The 25,912-nt window shown below is 33.6% G+C and overlaps 2 protein-coding genes across 2 annotated transcripts in view; one reads left to right on the top strand and one right to left on the bottom strand.

The window, feature by feature from the left end:
* Positions 1-20,177, top strand: part of LOC145667021 (zinc metalloproteinase nas-15-like) — a 77,168-nt gene extending 56,991 nt beyond the window's left edge. Inside the window, exons 9-12 of the mRNA XM_081734711.1 lie at positions 1,031-1,121; positions 6,111-6,221; positions 17,152-17,271; positions 18,776-20,177. Coding sequence (XP_081590837.1) covers positions 1,031-1,121; positions 6,111-6,221; positions 17,152-17,271; positions 18,776-18,903 — 450 coding nt within the window. The 3' untranslated portion in view covers positions 18,904-20,177. The remainder of the gene's footprint in view (positions 1-1,030; positions 1,122-6,110; positions 6,222-17,151; positions 17,272-18,775) is intronic.
* A 4,865-nt stretch (positions 20,178-25,042) lies between these two features.
* LOC145678521 (uncharacterized) lies at positions 25,043-25,699 on the bottom strand. The gene has a single exon (XM_081748770.1). The coding sequence runs from the start codon at positions 25,697-25,699 to the stop codon at positions 25,043-25,045; it is 657 nt and encodes a 218-aa protein (XP_081604896.1).
* Between the last annotated feature and the right edge of the window lie 213 nt (positions 25,700-25,912).

Here is a 25,912-nt window from a genome sequence, read left to right as displayed (position 1 = left end):
ATTCTGGCGGGACATCAATTTCATCTCACTTTCCTTTGTGGCGGTCTGACACAAATCATCACATTTCTCCCCCCACCCCACCCCACCAAAAGAAACACATTTCAAATCGGATTATTGGAGGGACAGAGCCCCCAGTTCGAAGATTGGAGGAGACAGAGCCCCCAGTTCGAAGATTGGAGGGGACATGTCCCTCTCATCCCCCCGGGATTTGCGCCAATGCTCCTTCCTGAAGAATTCCGCATTAAGGAAACATGTTGTCTGCGTTATTTTGCCCTCAAGATTGGTCAGTTCAAGACTGGATGTCCAAGTATCTACAGAACTACAAATCACTAAATGCCATCCAAACCGCAAAGAAGAATTTGACTTTTAAAAGCAAAACAGTATAGGAGAATCTCTACGCAACTTTCGGTGGAACTGTTTTATGACAATGACTGGTTCCTTTGTTTCACTACTGAGGAAAGAATGCTATGAATTCGAGTATGCTCTGTAGCAAGAAATATGAATTAGAGAAGACTGTAATGAACCTCAAGAAAACATTTTCAGTTACTTCTGAAACTCATAATATTAAAATAATGTAAATGCGTTGCATTGGAAAGCATAATCTCATAATTAATTCATAGAACTAGTTGCAAATTAATATTACAATTTCATGAAGATTTAATTTGAAACACATTATATCCCTTGTTCGGTGCAAATAATGTTATATCATTTCTTTTAAAGTTAAACAATTCTATGTAGGATTTAATGAAAGTAAATATTTTCTCTCCGTTCTTGTTACTATCGAACCGTAAATACATTAACACGAATATTTTGTCATTTCTGAGAAAGCATTTTTGAAAATATAACATGTTTTCATTTGACTTCATCATACTCGTACACAATATATAGAACTAAACCTGTTTCACAGTTTGTTATTGCTTCTTCTAAAGTACTATAGTCATAATTATGAGGTGGAAGGTTATTACTCATATTTTCTCAGCGTTTTACTTATAATTTTTGTATATATGTAATATTAATTTTTATGTTCCAGATGGACCTGTTTAAAGTAAATCGCCTCTATGAATGTAATGGAATTGAAGTGAAACCTACTATGCCTCCAATCAAACCTGTAAAACCACCGTGTAAGTAATAGTTTCATAAACGGAAACAATGTTACTTTAAGTGATATATTGTACTGACTTATAAGTATTTGAATGTTCTTAATAATACATTGTTAGCATAAATTACTCATCAAGTTAGAAAATACTCTGTTGATATGATTAGAAACGACGGTATTTGTCGCCGATTGACTGGTCAACCTCACCTCCTCCTCTCCAGCTGCAACAAACAGCAGAAATCTTTTACCCTCTCCCCGGCTGCTGAGGGAGGAGAAATTCCTACTACCCTCTTGGCAATCAACAGATCTTGTACCACAACGCGATTTCTTTATGTGGGACTATAAAGCATTGGTTGCCAACTGATGTGTCGTTTAGCTCCATAGGGTGTGTCGCGAAACTTTAGAATGTAAAAATCATGAAGCTTGTAGAAATTAGTCAAAATCAATTTTAAGACATGCAGTACCAGTCAATGTTTCCCCCGACAGCAACAGTGCTCAGTACTATGTAGTCACCACTTCATAGAAACTTACACTCTTAAACTATTATAATTTATAAAATGTATAATATTAGTAAAATCAAACAAGTGTGTCGCAATTTCGTGGGTGTTCCGTAAAGTGTGCCATAAGTCAGAAAAGGTTGGGAATCATTGATGTGAAAGACACAATTTGTCTATACTCCTAATGCTAACTATACTGGAAGTACTGAAGGAACACATTACCACTGCAGTGACGAAAATTGATGACAACATGCATTAAACAAATAGAACGAACTGGATAACCGTTTGGGCGTGTGCCGTATGACGACCGATGCATATTTTGAACATCCGTGGTATAGGCCTATACCTGAAACTTGGTGAGTGTTCATATTTATCTTTTCACGTACCACCAATCTTAGTAGGTTTTGTACTTCTAAATATCCAATGTTTTGTAACCCGATGACTCATTTATGTTAGCCATGTATTTTCCTATATCACATAATTTGAATATTCTTTTCTTTTTAAAAAATATATTTTGCTATATTGGATCTGAGTAAGAGTAAACGGTTAGAAGTCTACCTCAAACCATTTGACGGCCAGATTTCGTTCCACGATAGAAACAGAATTTATTTCTTATTCCACTCTCGTGTAAAAGTGATTTTTGGGGTTTATCTAGCCTGTGTTAATTCGGTTATCTGGAAAAACTTAATGATGAAGGGATCCGGCGCATTGTGTTTACTATATTATCACCTAAAAGGGAATGTGAGCCCTTATCGTCCATAGACCACCTCCACCCGTCTCAAGTGGCAAATACCCTTTAACTTACGTTGCTATAGTAGGCAGAAAAATCTTCACTCATAAAAAAAAAATCTACATAATTAGAAAAATAGGATCAGGAAGAAAAGTGATCTACATACAAAGTAGAATGAGGGTGAATTCAAATATTCGGATTGAGATAATCTATACTCAGATTCTTAACTCTTTTTATACAGGGTGTTTCAAAACAACATCGGCAACGTTTGGGAGGTGGTGATTCCTGACACCAAGATAAGACTAAAAGTATAGACCAACCTGGGTGCACAAATGCTTTCTTTCGGAGTTATAGACTGCTGAAAACATGAAAAAATGAACTTTAAGGGTCCATAGCTTCAAAATTAAGGGACCTTCCGTAGTCGAATCAAGACTTCGTTTTGGAAATAATATGTGCCCTATCCAAAAATAATGTTTCAGAATCCTAAGGTGCTCACGCAACAATTTTCATAGAGGTAGTTTGGCTACTGGCATGTAATTAGAAGTACTTACCTACTACCTCTATAAAAATTGTTACGGAAGTATCGCAGGATTCTGAAACATGAATGTTTGGATAGGGCACATACTACTTCCTAAATGAAGTCTTGACCCGACTACGGTAAGTCCCATAATATTGGAGCTTTTGATCTTTAAAGTTCATTTTTTCATGGTTTCGACAGCCTATAACTCCGAAAGGAAGCATTTGTGCACCCTGGTTCGTCTATACTTTTCGTCTTATCTTGGTGCCAGGAATCATCTCCCAAACGTTGTTGTTGGTGTTTTAAAACACCCTGTTTATCACTCACTTTCTCTGTTTTAACCTTGCTATGTAATCCGAATAGTATCTTGGTTCGTGTGTTAGTTTACTTTGATAACCAAAGTTTATATATTGTTTTGTCTACAATATATTAGAGGTCTACTCGGGCTTGGGCCGAGCCCACGGGCTTAAGCCTTACCCGGCCCGCGGGCCGGACTCAGTCCTACAAAGCTATACCACTTCGGGCCGGGCCATGCATTTTTAAATATACAACTATATTTTTCGGGCCTTTTAGAGCCTAATTTTGTAAATATACTGTACAACGATATTTATTGGACCGTTCTTTTTGGAGAACTTTTAAAGCACAACTGCAAAATTACTAGGTATACCTCTAATTGCTGTAAAGAAATATACAATTTTACGTTAATTATTAAGTTCCTGTAATTCGGGCTTATTTCGGGCTCATTTGATTATCACACGAGCTCTGGCTGGGCTTGGGCGTAAATGCTAAAACATATTTCGCATTCGGGTTGGACCTCACATTATAAGTTCACGGGCTGGGCTGGGCCCGGGCTAAAAATTTCGGTCAGTGCAGACCTTTAAGATATATATATATATATATATATATATATATATATATATATATATATATATATATATATATATATATATACTGTATATGAGCCGCTCGGGCGAACATAGTGGTAAGGACAACTACAAGGAGAAGAATATGTAAGTTGTTTTATTTCCATAAATATCTGCAAAAGACAGGGAAAGCTTGTTTGGTATTTGTCATTATATTGTAATGGTAAACTTTATTCGAAATGGGTGGAAATGGTCAATCTTCTTCTCCAGTTTACTCGAAAATTACAAAGTGTGACATACTATTGTGTTTACCGAAGAGAAACATTATAACTTTTTCTGCAAGCATATTTATTTGAGAATAGTAGTCAATCTTGATATATATTTAACATATTTATTACACATTAAAGAATAACATATCTGAACAGGCAATAAACGATGATACAATAAATCGATTAAGTAGTGGAGTTGTTTCTTCTTACACAGACGATAGCAAACGTTCCGTGATGAATTAGAACTCGGACAATTTTACCGACCGACAATAAATAAACAATTAAATAAAGATTTGATTTCCAGTAAAAACATTTCTATTTCGAATCCCATCTTTACTGAAATTTGTTAAAGATTCTATTTAATGTTACCTGATGAATGGTGGAACGGTGCTTTTACATACAGACTCTTGTTGCCTTCCTTCCAAAATTTCTTCCAATTCTTTAGCGTTAATTATTTGCTGTGTAAAATGACTACACAGTTAATGTATTATCAGGCAATCAAAAAAGTATTGAACCTTTTGCGCACAAGGTGACGTTAGTGTCCCAAATCTCAAGGTATATGACTCGCAACGAGCCAGGCTTAACGTCATTTAATAGTGGATAATCGAAAGTAGTAGATGTGCTAAAGGTATTGGAATTCTTATAAGGTATTGTGTCGTGAAGATGAATGAACTTTCCGCATAAAGACATTTGTGAAGTGAACGGGTAAAATACTTACAGAAAACCCAACAGCCAAAGCATGGTTCAAGTCGCTTTCGTTCTGAAAATTTCGATCTCCAACATGCTCCTCGCACTGAGTGATCAACCAGAGCCAAAATGGATGGTATTCTGTCGAAAGTCGAACAAGACCGTCATGTAAGCAGACATGACATCGCCAGTGACCTAAACATCTATCACCAAACATTGTTAAACCATTTCGAGAAATCTGACTACAAATTTTTTTAAAAAATAAAATGCAATCTTTCAGTTTTACGTCCCACAATTATGCCGGCTAGGATGATGAAAAATAAATGGAATGGTGGAATGAATAAAGTGAGAGGAAACGGGAGAACACCAAGAAAAACCACGCACATGGTGTTTGTCCACCAGAAAGTCCATTTGGCGCAAGATGGGATCGAACCAGATACCCCACCCACCAGAGGTGAACGCTCTATTACTGAGCCACCGCTGATTACAGAATGAGACTCAACGTTTGATGTCAAATAATTTGACTTCAAAACATTTACTCTATTCAATTTCTATATGTGAATATCTACTGAAACGTAACTAACTCGAGCCTTTTCTGAAGCAGTTGATCACGATTATGAGCAATGAATAACCTACAACAACAATCTGGAAAAATTATCGTGGTTGAAGCGAGGAGATGCTCCACAGTGTGTGGCAAATGTCACTCCATCCAAGGAAGGTTATGCTGTGCGTTTGATGAGATTGGAAGGGCATCGTGCGTCATGAGCTTCTGCGGCAAGATAGAACGATAGATTCGGACTTGTAATGTAGACAATTAGTGGAAGTGCACCTTACAACTGAAAACAAACAGCTGTAATTAGTCAACAGAAAGGTGTCGTATGTCATGCGGACAATGCTAGACCGAATACATTTTTAACGAGCAGTCTGAAATTAAGACAACTTGGAAGGGAGACTTTAACGCATCCACTGTATAGTCTAAATTTGGCGTAATCAGACTATCATTTGTTTCTTTCTCTGCAGAACTCCGGTGCTAAGTTAAGTAGTATTAAGTTAGTTTCAAAAGATGCCTGTGAAAACCATATTCACAATTTTTTGACCAGAAATCACAGAAGTTCTATAATGACGGGATTATGGTGTTACCAAAAAATGGCAGAAAATCATTATATATATATATATATATATATATATATATATATATATATATATATATATATATATATATATATATATATATATGCATATGTGGTTTCATGGTGTTATTTTGAAAGCACGATAAATGTATTCTCAATTTTGACCTCTAAAGGCTGAATAACGTTTAGACAGCCTGATATAAATAAATACATAAATGTACAAAAATTATTCTTGTAGCATAAGGATACTTGCAAGTAGAACAACGTGACTTAACGACTTATTTAAATATTAAAATTAACCAACTTTTTAAATTCTTTCAGCAACATGCACTGATAATCATAGGTTTTGTGGTTATTGGTCGGGTATCGGGGAATGTAAGAAGAATCCCTCTTGGATGCTGGTCAACTGCGCGAAATCTTGCAAACAATGTGGTACGTATATATTTAATACGTTGAAAATATTTTAAAAAGTATTAAGTTTCATTTATATTCGCTAGAATAAAAGTAAAGAATAATTCATACAGATTATAATATTTAAAGAGCTTTAATTGATCGGTTGATGGGTGGAATTTAACGTCCATTTTCAGTGATGCTGTGATGTGGGGCCTTCTGTTTAACGTGGAATCCTAACACTGCTCTGCTTTGTATTCTAGATAAGCAACAGGCCGAGATTTGAACACGAAACTATGCTTATATATTCTAAGTTATAGTAGAGAAGCTCTTTAAACTAAATACTCATAAATTATAATCAATTCAAAGAAAGCGCATGACTCACTGTTGGTAAATGTAAAAAACTTTTAATTATGTTTGAATAATTTTATTTTGAGTTTATACTACTGTATTTATTGAAATATTTATTAGTGTTTCTTTGATATTTTGTTTAATCTTCTTCTGCATGTTTCTTCAACATAAATTTAGTAGAAAATATACCAATATTTTCGTTATAGTTTTTCATTTTATTTCAAATCTGTAACACAGAACGTCAACTTTAATATACGTAGTAGTCTATAATAAAATTTGATGAAATACATAAGTTTTGCCATCTAGCGTCGTCGTGTATTCATATTACTCTTTTTCTTATAAAGTAAATATAATTCCTGAATATATACTGAAATTAAGGGTAACCTCGTATTACTGTCTATGAAATTCAACTACGTATTTACAGTAACCAACACGTTTCCGTAAAATAAAATACTGTATCTATTATTATTTCACATATAATGGATTACAATCAGGATGTTTATAGTTTGTACTAAAGCAGTTTAAGCCATTTACATGGCTCCCATACTCCTTAGAAAAACCAGGATATTTTATAAAAAATTACCGTATGCATTTGCTTCTTACTGAAATATCAAAATTAATTAAATATTAGGTGAATATTCAGCAAGAATGAGTGACAGAGAGCAGGGGTAAAAGTGGATCTGGAAAGATAGGGGAACGGTAGTTAGCGGCATGACGTCACGCCGTCCCCTTCCTATCTTTCCCCATTGTATTTTTTTTAGGAATTGATATGGCGCCGTACATATTTTTGGAGGTGGGGGACGCCATCCCCTAAATTCCCCCTCATTTTTATCCCTGAGAGAGAGTGGGTTATTCCTATCAGTTTAATTACCAATGAGTAATAAAAGCAATATTATAGTTTAAAATAATTCCGGGGAACCACGGATAAAAGTGGATCTGAAAAGGTAAGGAAGGTATGACGTCACACCGTCCTCCGAGCCTATCTTTGCCCATTCTAAATTTTTAGGAAGTGAGGTGACGCCATAGATATTTTTGAAATTGGGGTAATGGCATCCTCGCGTTCCCTCTCACTTTTACCCCTGTTGGAGACACAAATTATGTAAATCTGGGTCTCCAACAGGGAGTGAACAATCTTATCACTTTGTTCATCTCAATGTCACCGATCAAGTGTTATTTAGTCTCATCTTTGGACATTACATTTCGATAAACACTAATAAGACCGTGTAAATGTTACTTCAAGTATCATATAAAATTTAGTTTCTTTTCTAGTGCATTTTATTATATCGGAAAAAATTTTTTAAAAATATACAGGATTACTAGAATCCAAAGGAAGCTTCCATAGGTAAGGAAGTAGGTTAAACTTTAATGGGATCATTATTACAACGACTATTTGAACTCGTCACGAGGAAGCTTTCAGTTTCCTTTGAGTACGATCTCCTTAAGCATAAAGCCTTTCGACCATATCACTTTGACTTGGATTGTTGCTATTGTTCCGATTTATTAGCATATTAAGTAGAAGATTACTTACCTCTGGTACGGGGGTCCCTGATTCGATCCCCGGCAAAGTAATTTTGTAATGGAGAACATCGTATCCCTGGGTTTTCTCTAGGTACTCCCGTTTCCTCGTACATCCTCATTCCACCAATTATTCCATCATCATTCACTTGCCTTAATCATCCGTCTCCTTTATACTAAAGGGCATAAGCGTGGGACGTTAAATTGAAATATTTCCTTTCATTTTCATATAAATAAATTCTTGCTGTTTCTTACAGTCTTCCTTATTGCTATATCCTCTAAAGCAGCGTTTCCCAACCGGTGTGCCGCGGCACACTGGTGTGCCGTGAACGGGCCGCTGGTGTGCCGCGAGGAAATCGAAACAAATTATTAATTCTATAGCAGTCAAATTGCAAGACATAGGGGAAAATGTATATTTGTATTTAACATTAACGTGAACCTCTACTATGTATCTACAATTTTGAGTTTCACACTGTTACTTTTCTGTGCATTTTTAATGTTGAAAATAGTATTTGTTATCATTGTTATGACCATTATTGCTTCTTTATTGTTGCAGACTGTTTCGTAACTTGAAATTTTAAAATACATTCAGTCCTTTCGACAAATCAAACATGCATACAAATTACCTATATTTGTGTTTTAAAAGTAAAAGAGATGAGTTTGTTCATTCGTTATTTAGTGATCTTTCTTCTTAGTGAGATGTTGGATACAGTTTTCAAGAAAAAGTGTATTTTTAAAAGCCTTGGTCCCATATCTCATTGCAGTTGTTTTCTATTTTTAAATTAGAATGAAAAAAAAATAAGCATAATGATTTACCACGGGCGGAAATCAGTGATCGAGCTTTCCTCTCTGTGAGATCAGTAATCAAAGAAAAAAATACCACTATATTTCATATTTACAAATAATAATAATAATAATAATAATAATAATAATAATAATAATAATAATAATAATAATAATAATAATAATATCTATATGAGTGTGCCGCGAGAATTCAAGTTACACCTATAGTGTGCCGCAAGTTGAAAAAGGTTGGGAAACGCTGCTCTAAAGTATTGGTTCCTACCTGACATGTGATGTCACAGTTATAATTTATTACAAATTTGAAAAGAAGAATAAGAAAAATGTTTCAAAAAAAGTTTATTTTTCTCACACGATCAACAATGGACACCAGTAATTAATGAAAAAAAAAAATTACTTTCTGTTGGCAACTCTTACGTTTGTACACCACGTGTACACTCAACTAAGTAAACTGTGACGTGACAAAAAAAAAAAAAAAAAAAAAAAAAGAGGTTCAAAACCACTGGTCTAGAGTTTAGGGAACGTTGCCGTCTGGAACGTGATGTTCATTGCTGTTTGTCATCAAGAAATTTATTATCACTCCCGTCGGGAATCGGTCTTCTCGTTATTTCCCTCATGTAAAAGACTGTGGGCTCCATTTTCTCAATTTTGCTTCATTGTCACTACACTAGCTCCGCTTAGCTTTGTACCATTATCTGCATTTCGTATAACTTTCCAAATACTTTTTATACATAAATATATAATAAGCAAATATACATTCGAAGTGTAAAAAATTCAAAGTCAACTGATCGTTCTTGTAGCTTACGTAATACTAAAAATGTAAAAGAAAAGCATTGTCAACATTAAATTTCTTTCCATTAAATTGTATACTTGTTCAGATTACTACAAGCCGGATTGAATGTAACGCAGTTAAAAAAAAAAAAAAAAAAAAAAACTAACTCTCAATGGTTTATGAAATCAGGTAATGGTTAAGATGTTTATTTCCACAAGACTGGTTGAATTCACCCTCTCCCTTTTAGTCTACGCTCTGTCCATAAGGGCTGTAGAAAAGTCGGGGATGACAGCAGATCTCTTCAGAACCTGCTAGTGGGTGATCAATTAATGAAAAAAATCGAAGGTAACACTTCCGCAACCGGGGCCTTCATTGTGAAATTCAATAATTCAAAATGGCGCCCGCGCACAAGTAACAAATTATATTTGAACTGAAATATCTTCTCACAGAAACAAGTTAGAAACTTCGTTTTTGTACCAAATTAAAGATAATTGATAGTAGAAGTAAGAAAACTGGATATATTGTTTACATGTTGCCGCCATGTTTAAAAATAACGGTTATTTGGGCCAAAAATTAGTTTTTCTCGTTTCTCTTTTTTCATTTCATGACAAATAACTATGAAGTTATTAAAAATATGAAAATGCAGTCCAAACTGATTAAAGGAGCATAATCTTAGCTTTCTATCGTTACCAATATCTTTAGTAGATCTTAAAAAATGACGGAGCTATTTAAATTTAAGTGGCGCAGGGTGTAGAGTTTTTTGGACTGTTTAATAAATTACCGGAAAAACACTCACTACGCGCAAAACTTTCAAATCTATTACTTTTCAACAAATTAAAATAGTCCATTCATTTTATCGATAAATTAAAGGTAATAGGTTGCTGTGTGGTAGGAAATGAAATAATAATGTTATTGCATTTGTCAAATATTATTATTAACATGTTCGTTTATAATATGTAGCTAATGTTGCAGACTCTAATGTGGACACTGGAATAATAAAAATCCATAGTTGGCACCAATTTCCTAGACAATGACTATATAAAACCTGTTTGATATCTCCCTATCACGAAACACCTCTTCCTCTGCATCCGTATTAGACGTAAATGCCTGCATCATTTGCCACAATCGTGACAAATCTTCAGGTAAAATAATGTCGTCTTTCCGAGGGAGAGATGTTATAGCTGCGGCTGAAAGAAATAAGGATGGTGTTCTGAAAAGACTTAAGGATCTTCAGTCTTAAGAGAACGTAGTGAAACTGAGGAGCTGGATCAACGTTCAATAAAATCTCAATCTGTGCCAATGGCAAAAAAAATGAGATTAGATATTTCAGTTCGACAATCACCATCTTCAAACAAGAAAGCAAGAAATGTTTTATGTGTAGTATGTGGGAAAGGGAAACACAACGGAATTAAACAAAAGTACAGAATATGTGAATCAAATCGTGCAACTACATTTTTATTCGCAACCATGTTCTTTAAGGATGACGGATTTACGAGAACTTGTGACTTGAAGGATGAATTAATTACCTGTATTCGGCGCAGATGTCTATTATCATAAGGCCTGTCCTGAGCACTATATTCTGAAGTTCAATAAATATTCTCAGAAATCAGATAGCACAACTACCGAGTCTAAGAAAACTAATAAAAGTGCAGTGCTTAATAAAGTGGCGCCAATTATCGAGAAACTATTGAATGAGGGTGTGGATTGATATTGTCGGAAATTCGAGACTTCATTAATGGAAACAGTGAACTAAGTTTTAATAACAACGAAGTTAAACTTTGGAGAAAATGTAAGGTTTTCGAAGCCTTCGAAAAGAAATAAACCGATTCTAGGTCTCAACTCATTATTTAGTGCCGAAGAAGTAACTGACAAACTGATATCGATTAACATCTTACGAGTGCAGCGGAAGAAGTACGAACGTCTCTCCTTCACACAGATTTCGGTATTGAAGGAGAATTCGGGGACAGCCAGCAACTTCATAAGTCCTGGCCAACAACTAGAATTCCTCAACCTCTTTTGGATTTCCTAGCAGAAGTACTAGAAGTGCTCAAGCTGAACATCATATCTGGGACGCAAGTGAAGATCTACATATCACTGACGAAGACAGTGAAAGTGGTTTTGAAGAATTTTCTGACCAACAAAATCTAAATTTTCAGAATCTATTGAAGTCAATCTTCCAGACTTTATTTGATAATATACATATATCACAGTAGGAAAGCAACCCTCATACATTTGATGGTGGCACATTCAATTCATGAGAAATACAAAATCAGACAACTGATCTCAACTATGAATAAATTAGGTGTGTTAGTTGGCTACAAAGATATCACGCAAGCACGAAGCAACCTTGCATAATATACACTAAAAATCTGTTCCCCAGCTTGTCTTTTTCAAGACACTCTCAGGGTGATAGTTTCACGGTAGGAGCTATGGACAATTTCAACCGTGAAGAGGCTACTCTGTCATGAATCCGTGATAGCCACGATACAGTCATGGTGCTTTTCCGGGAAGTGCCAACAAAATTCCCATCGAAACCCAAATTGTCGAAGTCGGTATTAGCAAGATCTCCAGTCCAAGATCTTCGATCCTTGCTTCCATCTCAGCAATTGAAGAAATAAGAAAGGAAGATACAACCTATATCGATTCAAAACACGCTGACAATTTCCCCCTAACTGTATGATTTGGACATCGATAATCTGCGTCAGAAAGAGTTTACTCAAGACATAATGCATGCTGCATACGAGCTAGAAACTAAAGAATTCGCTCTAACGCGGGGTACTGTAAATGCGATAATAACGGATTCAGATGATTCCAAGAAACAAGTTGGCTTTCTTCCAATACTGCCGTGTCCAGTAACGGAATATAATAGTGTATACACACCAATGAAAAAACTTCCAGAGCCTAATTATACATTTAAACCAACCTTCAATGCCTGTAGTATGTTACGAAGGGGTGTATGACATTGCTGCCGAAATTCAACTTAGGAGCAATGAATTTTCAAACATTGCCCTCATGCTAGGATCATTCCACATGACCTTCATGTCTGCACAGGAAAGTATATTTCTGGTAGTGATTTGGAGTCTCTTTTCATAGAAATTTTTTGGGTCCAAAGTAACCTTGAGTATTCTAAACGGAACTATCTACGTTAGGGCAGTGAGAGGTATGTTTATGATGGCAGATGTGTTTATGTTAAAGGGAAGGCTTTCCTGGAAGAAGAAGGTGAATATTATACGTCTGTCATCCAGCAGTTCGTTGACACTATCACTATTATGAAAGAAAGACAGGCTTAACGTGCTCTTATCAGTTCATGGAGTTGGTCATTAATTCAGATGAAATATCAAAGCTTTGCAGAACTTTTCAGAGAAACTCAGCTCAATCTCAGAGCATGGCCGCTGCCTTGAACAGTTTTTACATCTTTTATTTCTGTTGAAAAGCCTTATAAGAGCTGATCAAGAAGGATACTGACCGCTGCATCTGTATATTGCACAGCAGTTCCTTCCGGTATTCATGGCATTCAATCGAATCAATTTCCTGTGGTGCGCGTCCCACTATCTTGAACAAATTAGAAATTTGGAGACTCAACACCCGGAAATAAATGCTCAGTTCACGAATGGTCACTTGGTAGTCAGAAGAACGAACAATGTATTTAGCACAGTTGGTGCTGATATGATACTTGAACAGATTATAAATAGACCAAAGAAATCATCGGAAGGAATTATGGACCAGACGCGCAGAAAAAATTATATTACGGAGTGGGAACTGTCCTACCACGAAGTTCTTTCGACATACCAAATCTTCAGTCAGATCCTTGGTATATCACAAACAGACCATGAGTTCCTTAGTAATGTACTTGATGAAGTTCGTAACTCTTGTTAACAGAATGGTAGAATTTTATGGAGCGCAGGGACACCCCGTACAAAGTTCACAGTCCTGTGAAGTTGTACCATTTCATGTCGCATGAAGTTGTACCAAGTTCTAATGCAGAAGAAATCCTGAATTACCTGACACGTAGCCATAAAGCTTACGTGGCATTCCGAAACGAGCGATTTCTGTACAAAACAACTCCGTTGTCGAAGACCATTCACAGACGAAAACTTCCACTGTTTCGTCAAGCAAATAAAGTAGTCTACTTTGTCTACTTTGCAAAAGTTGTTGGGACCGTCTGAGTACGTTTTCGAAGGACATTCATCAATGAATACAGTAATTATTGCTGATGTTATGAACCAACTTCGTAAAACTCGAGTGAAAGGTTTAGCTGATTTGCTAATCTGTTTGATGTATTCTTCAGGAGCTGCAGCAATGTTTAAACACGCACACGCAGGGATTTTATGTGACTATCTAAACACCTCGGTCAAAAATGTGTAAAGACAGCAAAGGGTAACCGCCTCACCTATACAACTAACTAATCTGTCATGTATACATTCCTACCGGTGTAAATGGAGAGATTTTGGGCTTTCCTGGAAAACAAAATTGAAAATCAAGATGTCTTAAAAGACTATCTTTGCATAAAAGCAAAGTTTATCGTCTTTGAAATGTATCTGAGTGAATTACTGCTTGAAAATAGTGCAACTCCTGCTATATCTCACTGCCTCTTCAATTGTTCCAAAAATTACATGAGTGTTTCATGTTTGGTGTCAGTAATTTTACATTATGCTCTGAAAATAAATATGTAAATATTCTCTAAAGCACAGTTAAAGTCATATATTCGTAAAAATTTTGAAACTGTAGAAAACCTTAGTTAAACAGTACTAACTCTTACAAGCACACATGACGTTACCATCAAATTAAAGTAAATTCTCATAACATCAAAGTCTGCAAAATAAAACAATATAATTATTACATAGCTACATATTATATAAATGAACATGTTAATAATAATATTTAACAAATGCAATAACATTATTATTTCATTTCCTACCACACAGCAACCTATTAACTTTAATTTATCGATAAAATGAATTGACTATTTTAATTTGTTGAAAAGTAATGAAAGTTTAATGAATGAATGTTGAAAGTTTTGCGCGTAGTGAGTGTTTTTCCGGTAATTTATTAAACAGTCCAAAAAACTCTACACCCTGCGCCACTCAAATTTAAATAACTCCGTCATTTTTTAAGATCTACTAAAGATATTGGTAACAATAGAAAGCTAAGATTATGCTCCTTTAATTAGTTTGGACTGCGTTTTCATATTTTTAATAACTTCATAGTTATTTGTCATGAAATGAAAAAAAGAGAAACGAGAAAAACTAATTTTTGGCCCAAATAACCGTTATTTTTAAACATGGCGGCAACATGTAAACAATATATCCAGTTTTCTTACTTCTACTATCAATTATCTTTAATTTGGTACAAAAACGAAGTTTCTAACTTGTTTCTGTGAGAAGATATTTCAGTTCAAATATAATTTGTTACTTGTGCGCGGGCGCCATTTTGAATATTGAATTTCACAATGAAGGCCCCGGTTGCGGAAGTGTTACCTTCGATTTTTTTCATTAATTGATCACCCACTAACAGGTTCTGAAGAGATCTGCTGTCATCCTCGACTTTTCTACAGCTCTTATGGACATAGCCTGGATTATTTCATAGCCAAACAAAAGCAGTAAATCTCTAATCTCAGACAAAAATAATAATAATAATAATAATAATAATAATAATAATAATAATAATAATAATAATAATACGCAATATGCTTTATGAAAATTGGAGAATTTCTGTGATTTTTTCAAAATATTTTTGTAAAATCGGAAAGTTCTGAATACACTACCTTGTTATTGATCTATTTCAACTCCAAGCAGTGGGAATTGTGTGAAGTCTCAAACGAAATGTACACTACAGTGTTTCAAACTAGGATATATATATATATATATATATATATATATATATATATATATATATATTACAAAAGTTATCGGAAAACATTTTAAAATTTATTATTGAAGGTTTAAATCCACTCCCTCAATTTCGACTGAATCCAAACCTAGGCATTGATGATTGGGAGAAACCCTCAAAGAAAATATAAAATGTACACTAGGTTATACCGAAATCTCTTATTTTTTAATACTTTTTTTGGTGATTCATTCTTATCAAACAGGAAGTTTAAGTTAATTTCCTCATTTCGACTGATGTTTTACCCCAAGCAGATTGGGAAGCCTTAAAAATATGCTCCATTTTACATCCAAATCGAATTTTAAAAAAATAAATAAATAAATAAATCGAATTTAAATAAATAAAAATTATCGTGAAACATTTTTTCTAATAGGGTAGTAAAATTCATCTTTCCGTTGTAAACAGATTTCATTCCTAAGCAGTGAGAATGATTGAAAAGCCTCAAAGAAAATACACGCTAGATTGCATTAAAAATAAATAATTTCGATGAAAGTTCTGGAGGAAATTATTTTCTCATCATACCATCCCACCGCATTCACCATCTTCCCGTCACTAATGTCAACCCCAAACAACAGGAATGCGTACCCAATTGTTTACTTTGGATACTCGGATCCCAAAGTAAACATACTCTTCATTCTATAAATATCGGAGGGTATTGCATAATTTTAATGAATTTGATATTTGTTGGTGTCTTCCGCAATACATTTCTTATAGAATGGTTTTAGAAACAAAACATCGATTTTGACTATACTTGGTGTAATTTTTATTTTTTGTGGCTTCTCAAAATGAAATTAAGTGGAATTTTCCAGTTTAACATCCCATGGTTATGCTTTATACGCAAAAAGGAGGTGGATAAGTAGTGAAAGTTAATGAGAATTAAATAATTGGCAGAAGAGAATTTGAGAAGAAATCGGAGAACCTCGAGAAAACCCGCATACATGATATTGTAAAACACTAACTCACATAGCATGGAATTAAACTTGAGACTCCTGGCATCAGAGATGAAAGCTTTACAACTGAACCCCTGACTCCTTTTATAGATACCTTTTATGGTTGAAATTGGTCCAGAACAAGCAGGTCATGGGTCCAACTAGAAATAACGCCCTTCACTACATTCTACTGTGCATCGTTTCACTAGTTTATTTATGTTCTGTTATTTTGTTAGAAGTATATCTTTTAAATTTGGTAATATCAAAAAGTAAACAATTTAAAATATTTATTTATTTATTTATTTATCTGTCACCTATAACAGTTCAACAGTATAATAAGTTGAACTAAACAATTTAAAAAATTTATTTATCTGTCACCTATAACAGTTGAACAGTAAAATAAGTTGAACTAAACAATTTAAAATATTTATTTATCTGTCACCTATAACAGTTGAACAGTAAAATAAGTTGAACAATTTTACTTACTATTTTTATTAACTATAAGAATCTATGACGATTACTTTGTTATACAACACAAAGAAACAAAACAAAACACTACAAACAAAATTTAAAAATTTAGAAGTTCAGTTTTGTTACGTTACAAGTGCAAAATACTTGCTAGCTATGTCATACTTACGACACGATATGTGATAAATATACCCGAAACTCTTTTCTTATTGTTGAATGCAATGTTGATATGATGTTCTCTTTTTTATAGCCACTCGATGCAATAACTACAATCCAAAATGTGAAAGATGGGCTAGCATTGGCGAATGCATTAAAAATCCAGCATATATGACCATATATTGTGCACGTGCTTGTGGAACATGTAACACAGGTAAAGAACATTTATATTAAAATTACTGTTGCAATCTAAATTTTTTGGTTGTTTAATGTTAAATTGAAAAATAAAATAATTACTCTTGTTGCTATTTTAATGATTTTGTCGGAATTTTTGCGGAGAAATCTGGTATCCTTAATTGAAAGATATTTTCCATAAAATTTTCAAGGTACTTCCTTTCAAAAAGAGAAATCGTTTAAAAAAAATAGAATTTATATTTTGGTGTCATTGATACTGACAATTGTGAACACCAACGTTTCACCGTTAATTTTTGAGTATTTTCTGGGATATTTATTCGTATAGTACATATGAAGTTTACATTTTTAGGATGAAATCGTTACAGAATTCTTATATCTTACGTCTTCAGCTACAAATTCATGTTAACAAATTTAAAGAAATATTACGCATAACACACAAGATTAATCAAAATTTTTGCCAAAATCAAGTGATTTCTAAAAAATATTTCCAACAATATCGCTTTAAAACAGTGACGGATGTAGCTCAGGGCCGGGGGCCTAAGCCCCCAGTTTTTTGAGTGACAAACAAGAAGTCATTATTTATATATTTTTGAAAGTTTATGGTAAGCGTTGCCTTTTATTCTTTATTGGGAAATTTTCTAAATATTAGATATAATTTCAGTTGTAATTTTTCTGTTATTCAATGGTAAAACAATACTTGAAGTAGACAATGTCAACGTCCAACGTAGCTATAATATCCACCCGGAGAGAATTAAATTGGAAACTTCTTCAGGACCCATGAAAAATTGTAAACTTATGATACACCTATTATAGTTTGGGTTCTGACTGTCTCTCCCCTCTCAGTTTTTACCTTCTAAATCCTCCACTGCTTTAAAGTTGTCCTAAATATTTTAGGGTAAAAGGAATAAGTGGTATAGAGGAAAACGCCGTGTTTGTGGTAACTCAGTAATAGGTATCTCTTTGTGTGATAGTTTCTTTTTGTAAAGATTTCTGTCTTAACAATAATTATCTCAAAGAAAAATTTTCAAAATAAAAGGGTTGCGTTTATTTAATAGTAATACGGTATTTGTAGAAACAAAAATGTTACTTAGCATACAGCATAATCTAGATTTATTTTTTTACATTGTTTTTCTGATCATTCACACTTACGCACATACTCAAAGCCACATTTAGGTTCTCTGTGTGCCAGTAAAGCAAAATATTCAGTAAAAAACGTTTACCAACACCAACACCAACACCAACATCATAGAGAAAACATGTGTATTACGATAGATTCTGTTTTGTACGGTATTGAAGTTCGTGTTTTTCAAGCACTAATCACTTATTAAGTACAGTGTGAGATTTCAGATATATGTGGGAGTATTACCCCGAGTCTAGGGTTAAGTAACTTTTGTGAATACAAACAAAACTGCGTTTGTTCCTTGATTCGATATTCTCCCGATGTTTCTCGTTTATCTCCATCCATTCTTATATGAATTTTTTTTTTAATATTTATAACTAAATTCGTTTATTTTTTATTACAGTAGGCTCTGGAGATTCATCCTGCAGAGATCATAATAGATATTGCAAAGCTTGGGCCGAAAACAGAGAGTGCACTGCTAATCCAAATTACATGCTCGTACATTGCAAGAAATCATGCAAACAGTGTTAGGTATATCATAATCGGATATGGAGAACATACGTTTATATAACTAATAGACTCTTCTAATATAGACAAGTCAACATATGGAAGCTTGTACTATTATCACGGCGATGGAGTACGGTTGTTGCAGAAAAATGAAGGTGTTTAAGAATAACACTTTTCAGACTTTTTTATGGTGATGGGTGAATGGATATTTTATATATTTAGCTTCTATCAACGTATTTGTTCCTGGTAACGGTGTTCTATGTTTTTTTATATACATTGTATATGTCTATTTACGTATATATCAAGCGCGTACCAACAAAAAAGAAAAGAGGAAATTGTTCTCAAAATAACAAAACCTATATAGAAGATATTTGGATATTGCTTAAGGCTATTTTGTTTAGGTAAACTTGAAAGTTTTAATTTGAAAGCTTTTATCTCTTCCTGGTATATGCCTTGATTTATGTATATGTCACAAGTCAGCTTATGCGGGTAAGGGACTAGTTGTTTCATTTTGAATACAAAGTAGCTCAAACATATGCTAAACAAACAGATTCAATATATTCTTCACTATTATTAAAATGAACTTTAGCATTAATAGTTTATTCCGTGTTGTTTTATTATTTTTAATTTTATTAGCTGTAGTTGCAGATACAAAAATGTTTATTACTTACAGGACTTGTCCTGCTTTAATTATACACCCAATTAAGTAACCCAATCAAGTGAATATTAGTGGTTCAAATAGAAAATGTGTTCAACGGGGAAGCTTGGAGACATGAAAATCCCCTTCCCCTTCCCAAAAAGAAATTACCAATTTATTTTTTTAATTTTTAACTATTTAGGATATTAGGATATTTTTGTAAGTATTCTTTTAGTATGTTAGTCTAATCACATTTGGAATCAAATATTAAGTACCACTGACTGAAGTTATCCAATAGGCTGACACGTTCATATTTGAAATTGTTTCGAATGTTTAAATGTAATTTGAAGTTTTAAATGAACTAGTTTTGTGTTGTTGTTATGTGTCCGAATTATTCTGTGCTAAACAGGTCAATGATGAAAAGGTAATCATGATTTCAGTATGAAAATCCTAAGAATATAAACTAAACTTCTCAATTCTGAAATATGTAATAAAAATAGAGTTTTATTTTATCTACCTAAGTATGTATTTTATCTACCTAAGTATGTATGTATGTTAAATTACCTAAGTATGTAATTTTATCTACCTAAGTATGTCTACACTTGTCTAAGACATATGTCCGTCTTTTGAATATGTAATTTTAAAAGAAAGATTTGTATTGCTGAACATTTTGTACTTTTATATTAATAAAAATATTCCTTTCTTTTTTAGAAAAATATGTATGGATTTCATGTTAATTTAACAAATAGCCTAACATTTGTCCTAATCTTCAAAGTAATTTTAAAATTTCAAATTGCTTTAAAGACAATTCTGAAACATAAATTAAAGAATATCTCTTAATTACAAGTTTCTAACATATTCTAATCCGTTTTTACTGAAACCATGAAACTACATTCGTCAAATTACAGTATGTTTTATGGTTCTTTTCTTGCATAAAATTACTCATTTCCAATTGGCTGATGTGTGACGTAGTCTGAGACATAACAGAAAGCAAAGGAGAGGTGGAGAGGGAATGAGTTAGGAGGATGAAATAAGCAAGTATTGGATCAATGAGTAACATGTTTGCATAATTATTGATAACACTATCAATGTTTTTCCTTGCCTGTCACTAATGTATTTTATGAACGCTATGTTTCTTGTTTACTCCTTGTTCTCCTTGTGTAGTTCACTGAAAAGGAAAGTGCCAAATTATGATATCACTCAGCATTCAGTAGGAAATCACTGGCTTGATAAATAATTGAAGTGTTCTTGTTTATGATATTATATATGGATATTATTCTGTAAATAATTTCTGATGCTCTTTACAAAGTGAAGAATGGCCTAAAAGAATGGTTATGTATGGGAAAAAAAGATGAAGGAATTTATGGCATACGTAATTAAATTATGGAAAGGTGACATGAGAGTATTAGCGGAAATCCCGAGAGGCGAAGTGTATTCACCGAATGGTCTTCATATTGAATAAGTCCAGACTTCTATACGCAGGGTTCTACACAGACAAGGCATCCTTATACACCAAACTTATGTTTCATTTGCTCAGAAAATGCCAGCACTATACGTAATAGGGTATATCTAACAGTAAGATTTAAAATGTCCCAAAGAAATTGAATCTCCTAAAGGAAAAATAGAATGAACAATAAAATGAATCGAAATACATTTAACCATTAAAGTACACATCACAATTTTCATTTTCGGTACAGCAATACTAAATACTACCTGAGAAACACTATAATTTATCACTGGGTTTCTCAACCTTGAAGTCAGAATAATAGGGAGTGGTGCGAGAGGAATACACGCGAGTCGCAAAGTGAGGTAAAATAAATTATAATTTGCTATTGGGAAAGCATATTTTTAAAGGTTATTTTAAATTACATAATTTAATAAGCAATTTTTATTTATGTCCATACTTTATAGTACAAAAAACGTATATTTAAATACAATTCAAAATGAAGAATACACCCATATACAATGTAAATAATAGATATCAATAATCAAAAAGGTTATTACAAACCGGAAATTACTTATGGGGTCGCTGGTAAGAGAATATGATAAAAAAAGAGGTCGTGATATGAAATAGGTTGAGAGAAACTTCTCTAAAAGATTTATATCTTACTGTCTAGCTGGTGATCTCAAAGTAAATAGTCGCTTCTAAAGTCATAAGCAACCTCTTTATCAAAAAGGGGCAAAGTTGAGTTGGTTGCGAGACGTCTAAAATCTATGGTGTTGCAAGAAGTAAAAACATCTGATTGTCCAATCATTTTGTTGAATTTCATATTCAGCATTTACGTTCTGTAGCCTAAAAGTAGAAGTTGAAAAATACACAAATAATGATGTTGAAAGAAGTTGCAGAATAAAAATACTTATGTTCAAGATGAGCAAGTTCTCGAATTCTGTTAATTTCTTAAGTAAATTCAGTCTATGGCGTAAATTCAGTCTATTTCTCTGCAACATGTGTGTTTATTCTTTACAAGAGAGTAGCTTCCTCCTGGTTTTATTGTTAATTATACCTGTCTTATGCGCGAAAGATCCTAGTTTGATTCTCGGTTGGAGCTCATGTGCTTTGGATGCCACGAGAAGCTGTAGGCAGGGTCGAATTAAGGGAGGGGGCTTAGGAGGGCTATAACTTTGGGCCTCCAGGTGGACAGAGGCCTCCACTCTGATCAAAATCATTCCCGGTGGGAGCTCATGTGGTTTGAACTCCACGTTAATCAGTAGGTCCACGTCTCATATAGCCTCGCTGCTGAACGGGACGTTAAACTCAAAGTCAACTCAACTCTGATCAAAATCTCAACTGGGTATCTAACAAGAATTATGCAGATACAATCATCATCACAAAATAAAATATGACCAAAAGAATATGAGACATATTCAATTAACTTTCCTATTATACTTTCATAGAAATGTATTACGCGAAGCCACCATGGCCACGTAGTTTTTCAAGCCCCGGGCCTCTAGATGGGTTAATCCAGCTCTGGCTGTAGGGCCACATTTCGTATAGCGTCGCTACTGAAACAGACGCTAAGCACCAAATCAACCAATCTTTGTGACAGTAGTAATATTCTTCTTAGCTTTTGCCATGTGAATGCAAGTGTTGTTCTTTATCATAGCTTTTCTTAATTTCACTCAAAAGCAAATTATCTCGCAATTTGAGATAAACTGTAATCTGTGTCATATGCAATTTGAAGACACAAGAAGTATATGTGGCTTAAATACTACAACGATTTATCATAATACTTTGAAGAAGTGGTGCTGTGTTAAAAAAAAATCTTCATATTCTGTTTACATACTTGCAGTTAAATACTTGGTCCATGTAATGCAATACTTTCGGGAGAATAACGAAATTAACTTTAAGCAAAAGCATATTTAGTTGCCTGAAATTGAACGTCTAACAGTAGTGTCATTTCAGATGTTTGGGACTGGGGGTAATATTCCCCAACGATATAAACAGAATAATTCTTTTTAATGAGTATACTCTGTAACGAACCTTGTGCCGAGGATTGCTTGACACCCACCTTAATTCTATTTAATACAAATAAGCAGTGATTAAGTTTAGCCAAACTATCATTTGACACGGTTCTGATATCTGGCATTAAAAAAAAAGAATCCCCCAAGTAATGCAGGCTTCAAATCTCCCAAGCGAAAATGCAAGGTTATCAAGATTACAAATGTTAAATATTATTTTAAATAAAAGAAAATATTCAATTGGCTTTTTATTACAAATAATCAAATATTAAGGAAATAAATACAAATTAACAACAACAAATTTTAATTCTGTGAATGAGCTTCTAACTATGACAAGTGAAAAAGTAATTTAATTGCAACTGAATAATAGGTGAAAGTTACTTGAAAAATAGTTAAATATACTTTGATAAAATGAATAATTCCAAACAAGAACAATTCTAACGCTATTAACAATTTCAAAAATTAATAAAATTTACCCGGAATAGAAAGTGTCGAAACTTAGTCAAAAGCGACCGCGACTCGATCCAATAATTTTATTACAATATAACGCGAAAACTATTAAACTCTCAAAGCAAGAAACAAGAAAAATTTAATTCGACGTCGAAATCAATCTCTCAAATAGAAATATCAAAAGACTAATGGGACGCTAAATGCAATATTCCTTTAGATATCAAATTACGAATTATTTTCATACCAAGTATTAAATCTAATAATTAATAGTCTAATAGCTACTTCTACTGTTAGCAGGAAAAAAGTATTAGTCAAATTGTTAGTTAATTAACCAAACCAAGGTTATCTGGGTTTTAGGTTCTAGAAACTACAGCTAGGTTTGTACTCACCAATTTTCAAACTGCTCTAATCTGTCACTGGGATCGTCTGTCCTCAATCACCTCTACTCGATTCTACTGTTCCCAAATATGCAGTTAATAGAAGAAAACTTGGTAGGAAATCTGAAGATTTTAGAAAACGCCAATCCGAATTTAATAATAACTTCGTATTATTCCGACCCGTTAATTCAAACGAAGAAAAATTCAACTTCAAACTTTCTATTCCTCCGTCCTCCGTTAACATTCGACCAAATACAACAGTCAGGTACTTCCAGAAGGACAATCCAGATGGACATTCAGCGCAGCAACTAACCTGGCTCACGGCTTTCGCTCACGAGCGAGGCAGCTGTCTACGCGCAAACGACCAGACATTACGTCACGAGATTTAACCTTGAGTTTGTTGCAAACAAACTCGCTTCTACAACCTTCGCTCTTATTCTCATTACCTACAATTTTTACTCTTTTTCTTTTTTTTAAAAAAAACGTAAGCACAATAGATTCTCTTAATCGAGGAAATACAAAAATAGGAGTAACTTATACAATCAGATATAATACATTTTTCTTTCTTTCTTTCATATTCTTGTCATAGTCCATATTTTCGTTTCACTTCCAGAGACCAGCATATACAGAGTGTTCCAAAAATACAGTCAGCTCCAACTCAATGTAGCTGAGCATGCTACATTTCTCCCCCTCCAAAGAAAAAAAATCTGAAGATTTTTTTGTATGGCTACCAGGATTCATCCACTTTAATGTCTCAGCTGGAAAACTCACAAAAAAATTTCATAAAATAGGCATTAATATAATGAAACACTCTCTCCTTTAATTACATTTAAAACAATTCACAAATCACAATTTAAATTTCACTCCAAATAAAAACCATTCTCAAAATTACTAGAAATTTCAAATTACTTTTTAATTATTTAATATCGCAAATTTTAAAAGTTTTCTTTCCAAAATATTTAACTTTAAATGTCTCATTAAATTTAAAAAAAACTTTAAGATCATGATCTTTTTAACAATTTTAAAATTTTTAATTAACACATTAAAAATTTATATACAATTTCATACAAAATATATCAAATTACAACAAATTAAAATATAATCTGATCAAAGACATCTTACTCCCTTTACATTTTAATCTTACCATTACTGTAATTCCTTTTTCCAGAAAGCGACGAGAAAAATCATCTGATTGAATTTTCAGAGATTGTAATTAAACATTTCTTCTAGGGAAAAACTTCTAAACATCCGACACATGAACTCGCTTATATGAGTCTCGAGAATCATCAGCATCAGATATCAATAATGTATTAGGGGTCAAAAACCTCCGAATAATAAAGGGTCCATCCCACTTAAAACTCAATGATTTTGCTACTTTATCAGCAAGAGAGGATTTAATATGAGACTTTACCAATACTTGGTCATTGACAGAAACTACAACTGGACCTCTAATTTTGGATAATAAAGATTTCCTCTTTAACCATGCCTTTTCCATATTCTCAAGAGCATTGTGCCATACGTCAACATTCTTATGCTTGAACAATTCTTGGTCACAAATCTTCCATTTTAATTTTAATGGGGTGTTCAAGGGACGTCCAAAATATAATTCGTATGGAATCGATTTGAGACCAGAATGCTCGCATATATTTAGCGTATATTGTAACACAGGTACAAAATTAGACCACTGTTGTTGTTTTTCAGCACAATAAGCTCTTAATGACGCCTTCAAAATTTTTATGAATCTTTCCGCCAAGTTAGCCTCAGCATGGTATGGACTAATCCTAATATGTTCTATTCCTAGCCCAAATAGAAAGGATCTAAAATGGGCAGATATAAAGACTGATGCATTATCAGTAGACAAGGATTCCGGAATTCCTAGCCTACTAAAAACATCCATTAACCTGTTACAAATAACAGTAGAATTCAAGGTTCTTAATTTTTCGAGAAAAACAAATCTCGAAGCATTATCCACCCCAATTAATATGAATTTAAAGGAATTAGAGGTCGGCAAAGGTCCTATTATATCGACCATTACATTCTGTCCCTACTCTTTTTCATTAATATGCCATTATTTAAAACATAATTTCGAATGTTCTCACCATATTCCAAC

The sequence above is a fragment of the Thermobia domestica genome, chromosome 1 (genome assembly GCF_964235325.1).
Source record: "Thermobia domestica chromosome 1, izTheDome1.hap1.1, whole genome shotgun sequence".
In the NCBI taxonomy this organism is placed as follows: domain Eukaryota; kingdom Metazoa; phylum Arthropoda; class Insecta; order Zygentoma; family Lepismatidae; genus Thermobia; species Thermobia domestica.
Note: the sequence above shows the minus strand (reverse complement) of the source record. Positions and strands in the feature narration are given on the sequence as shown.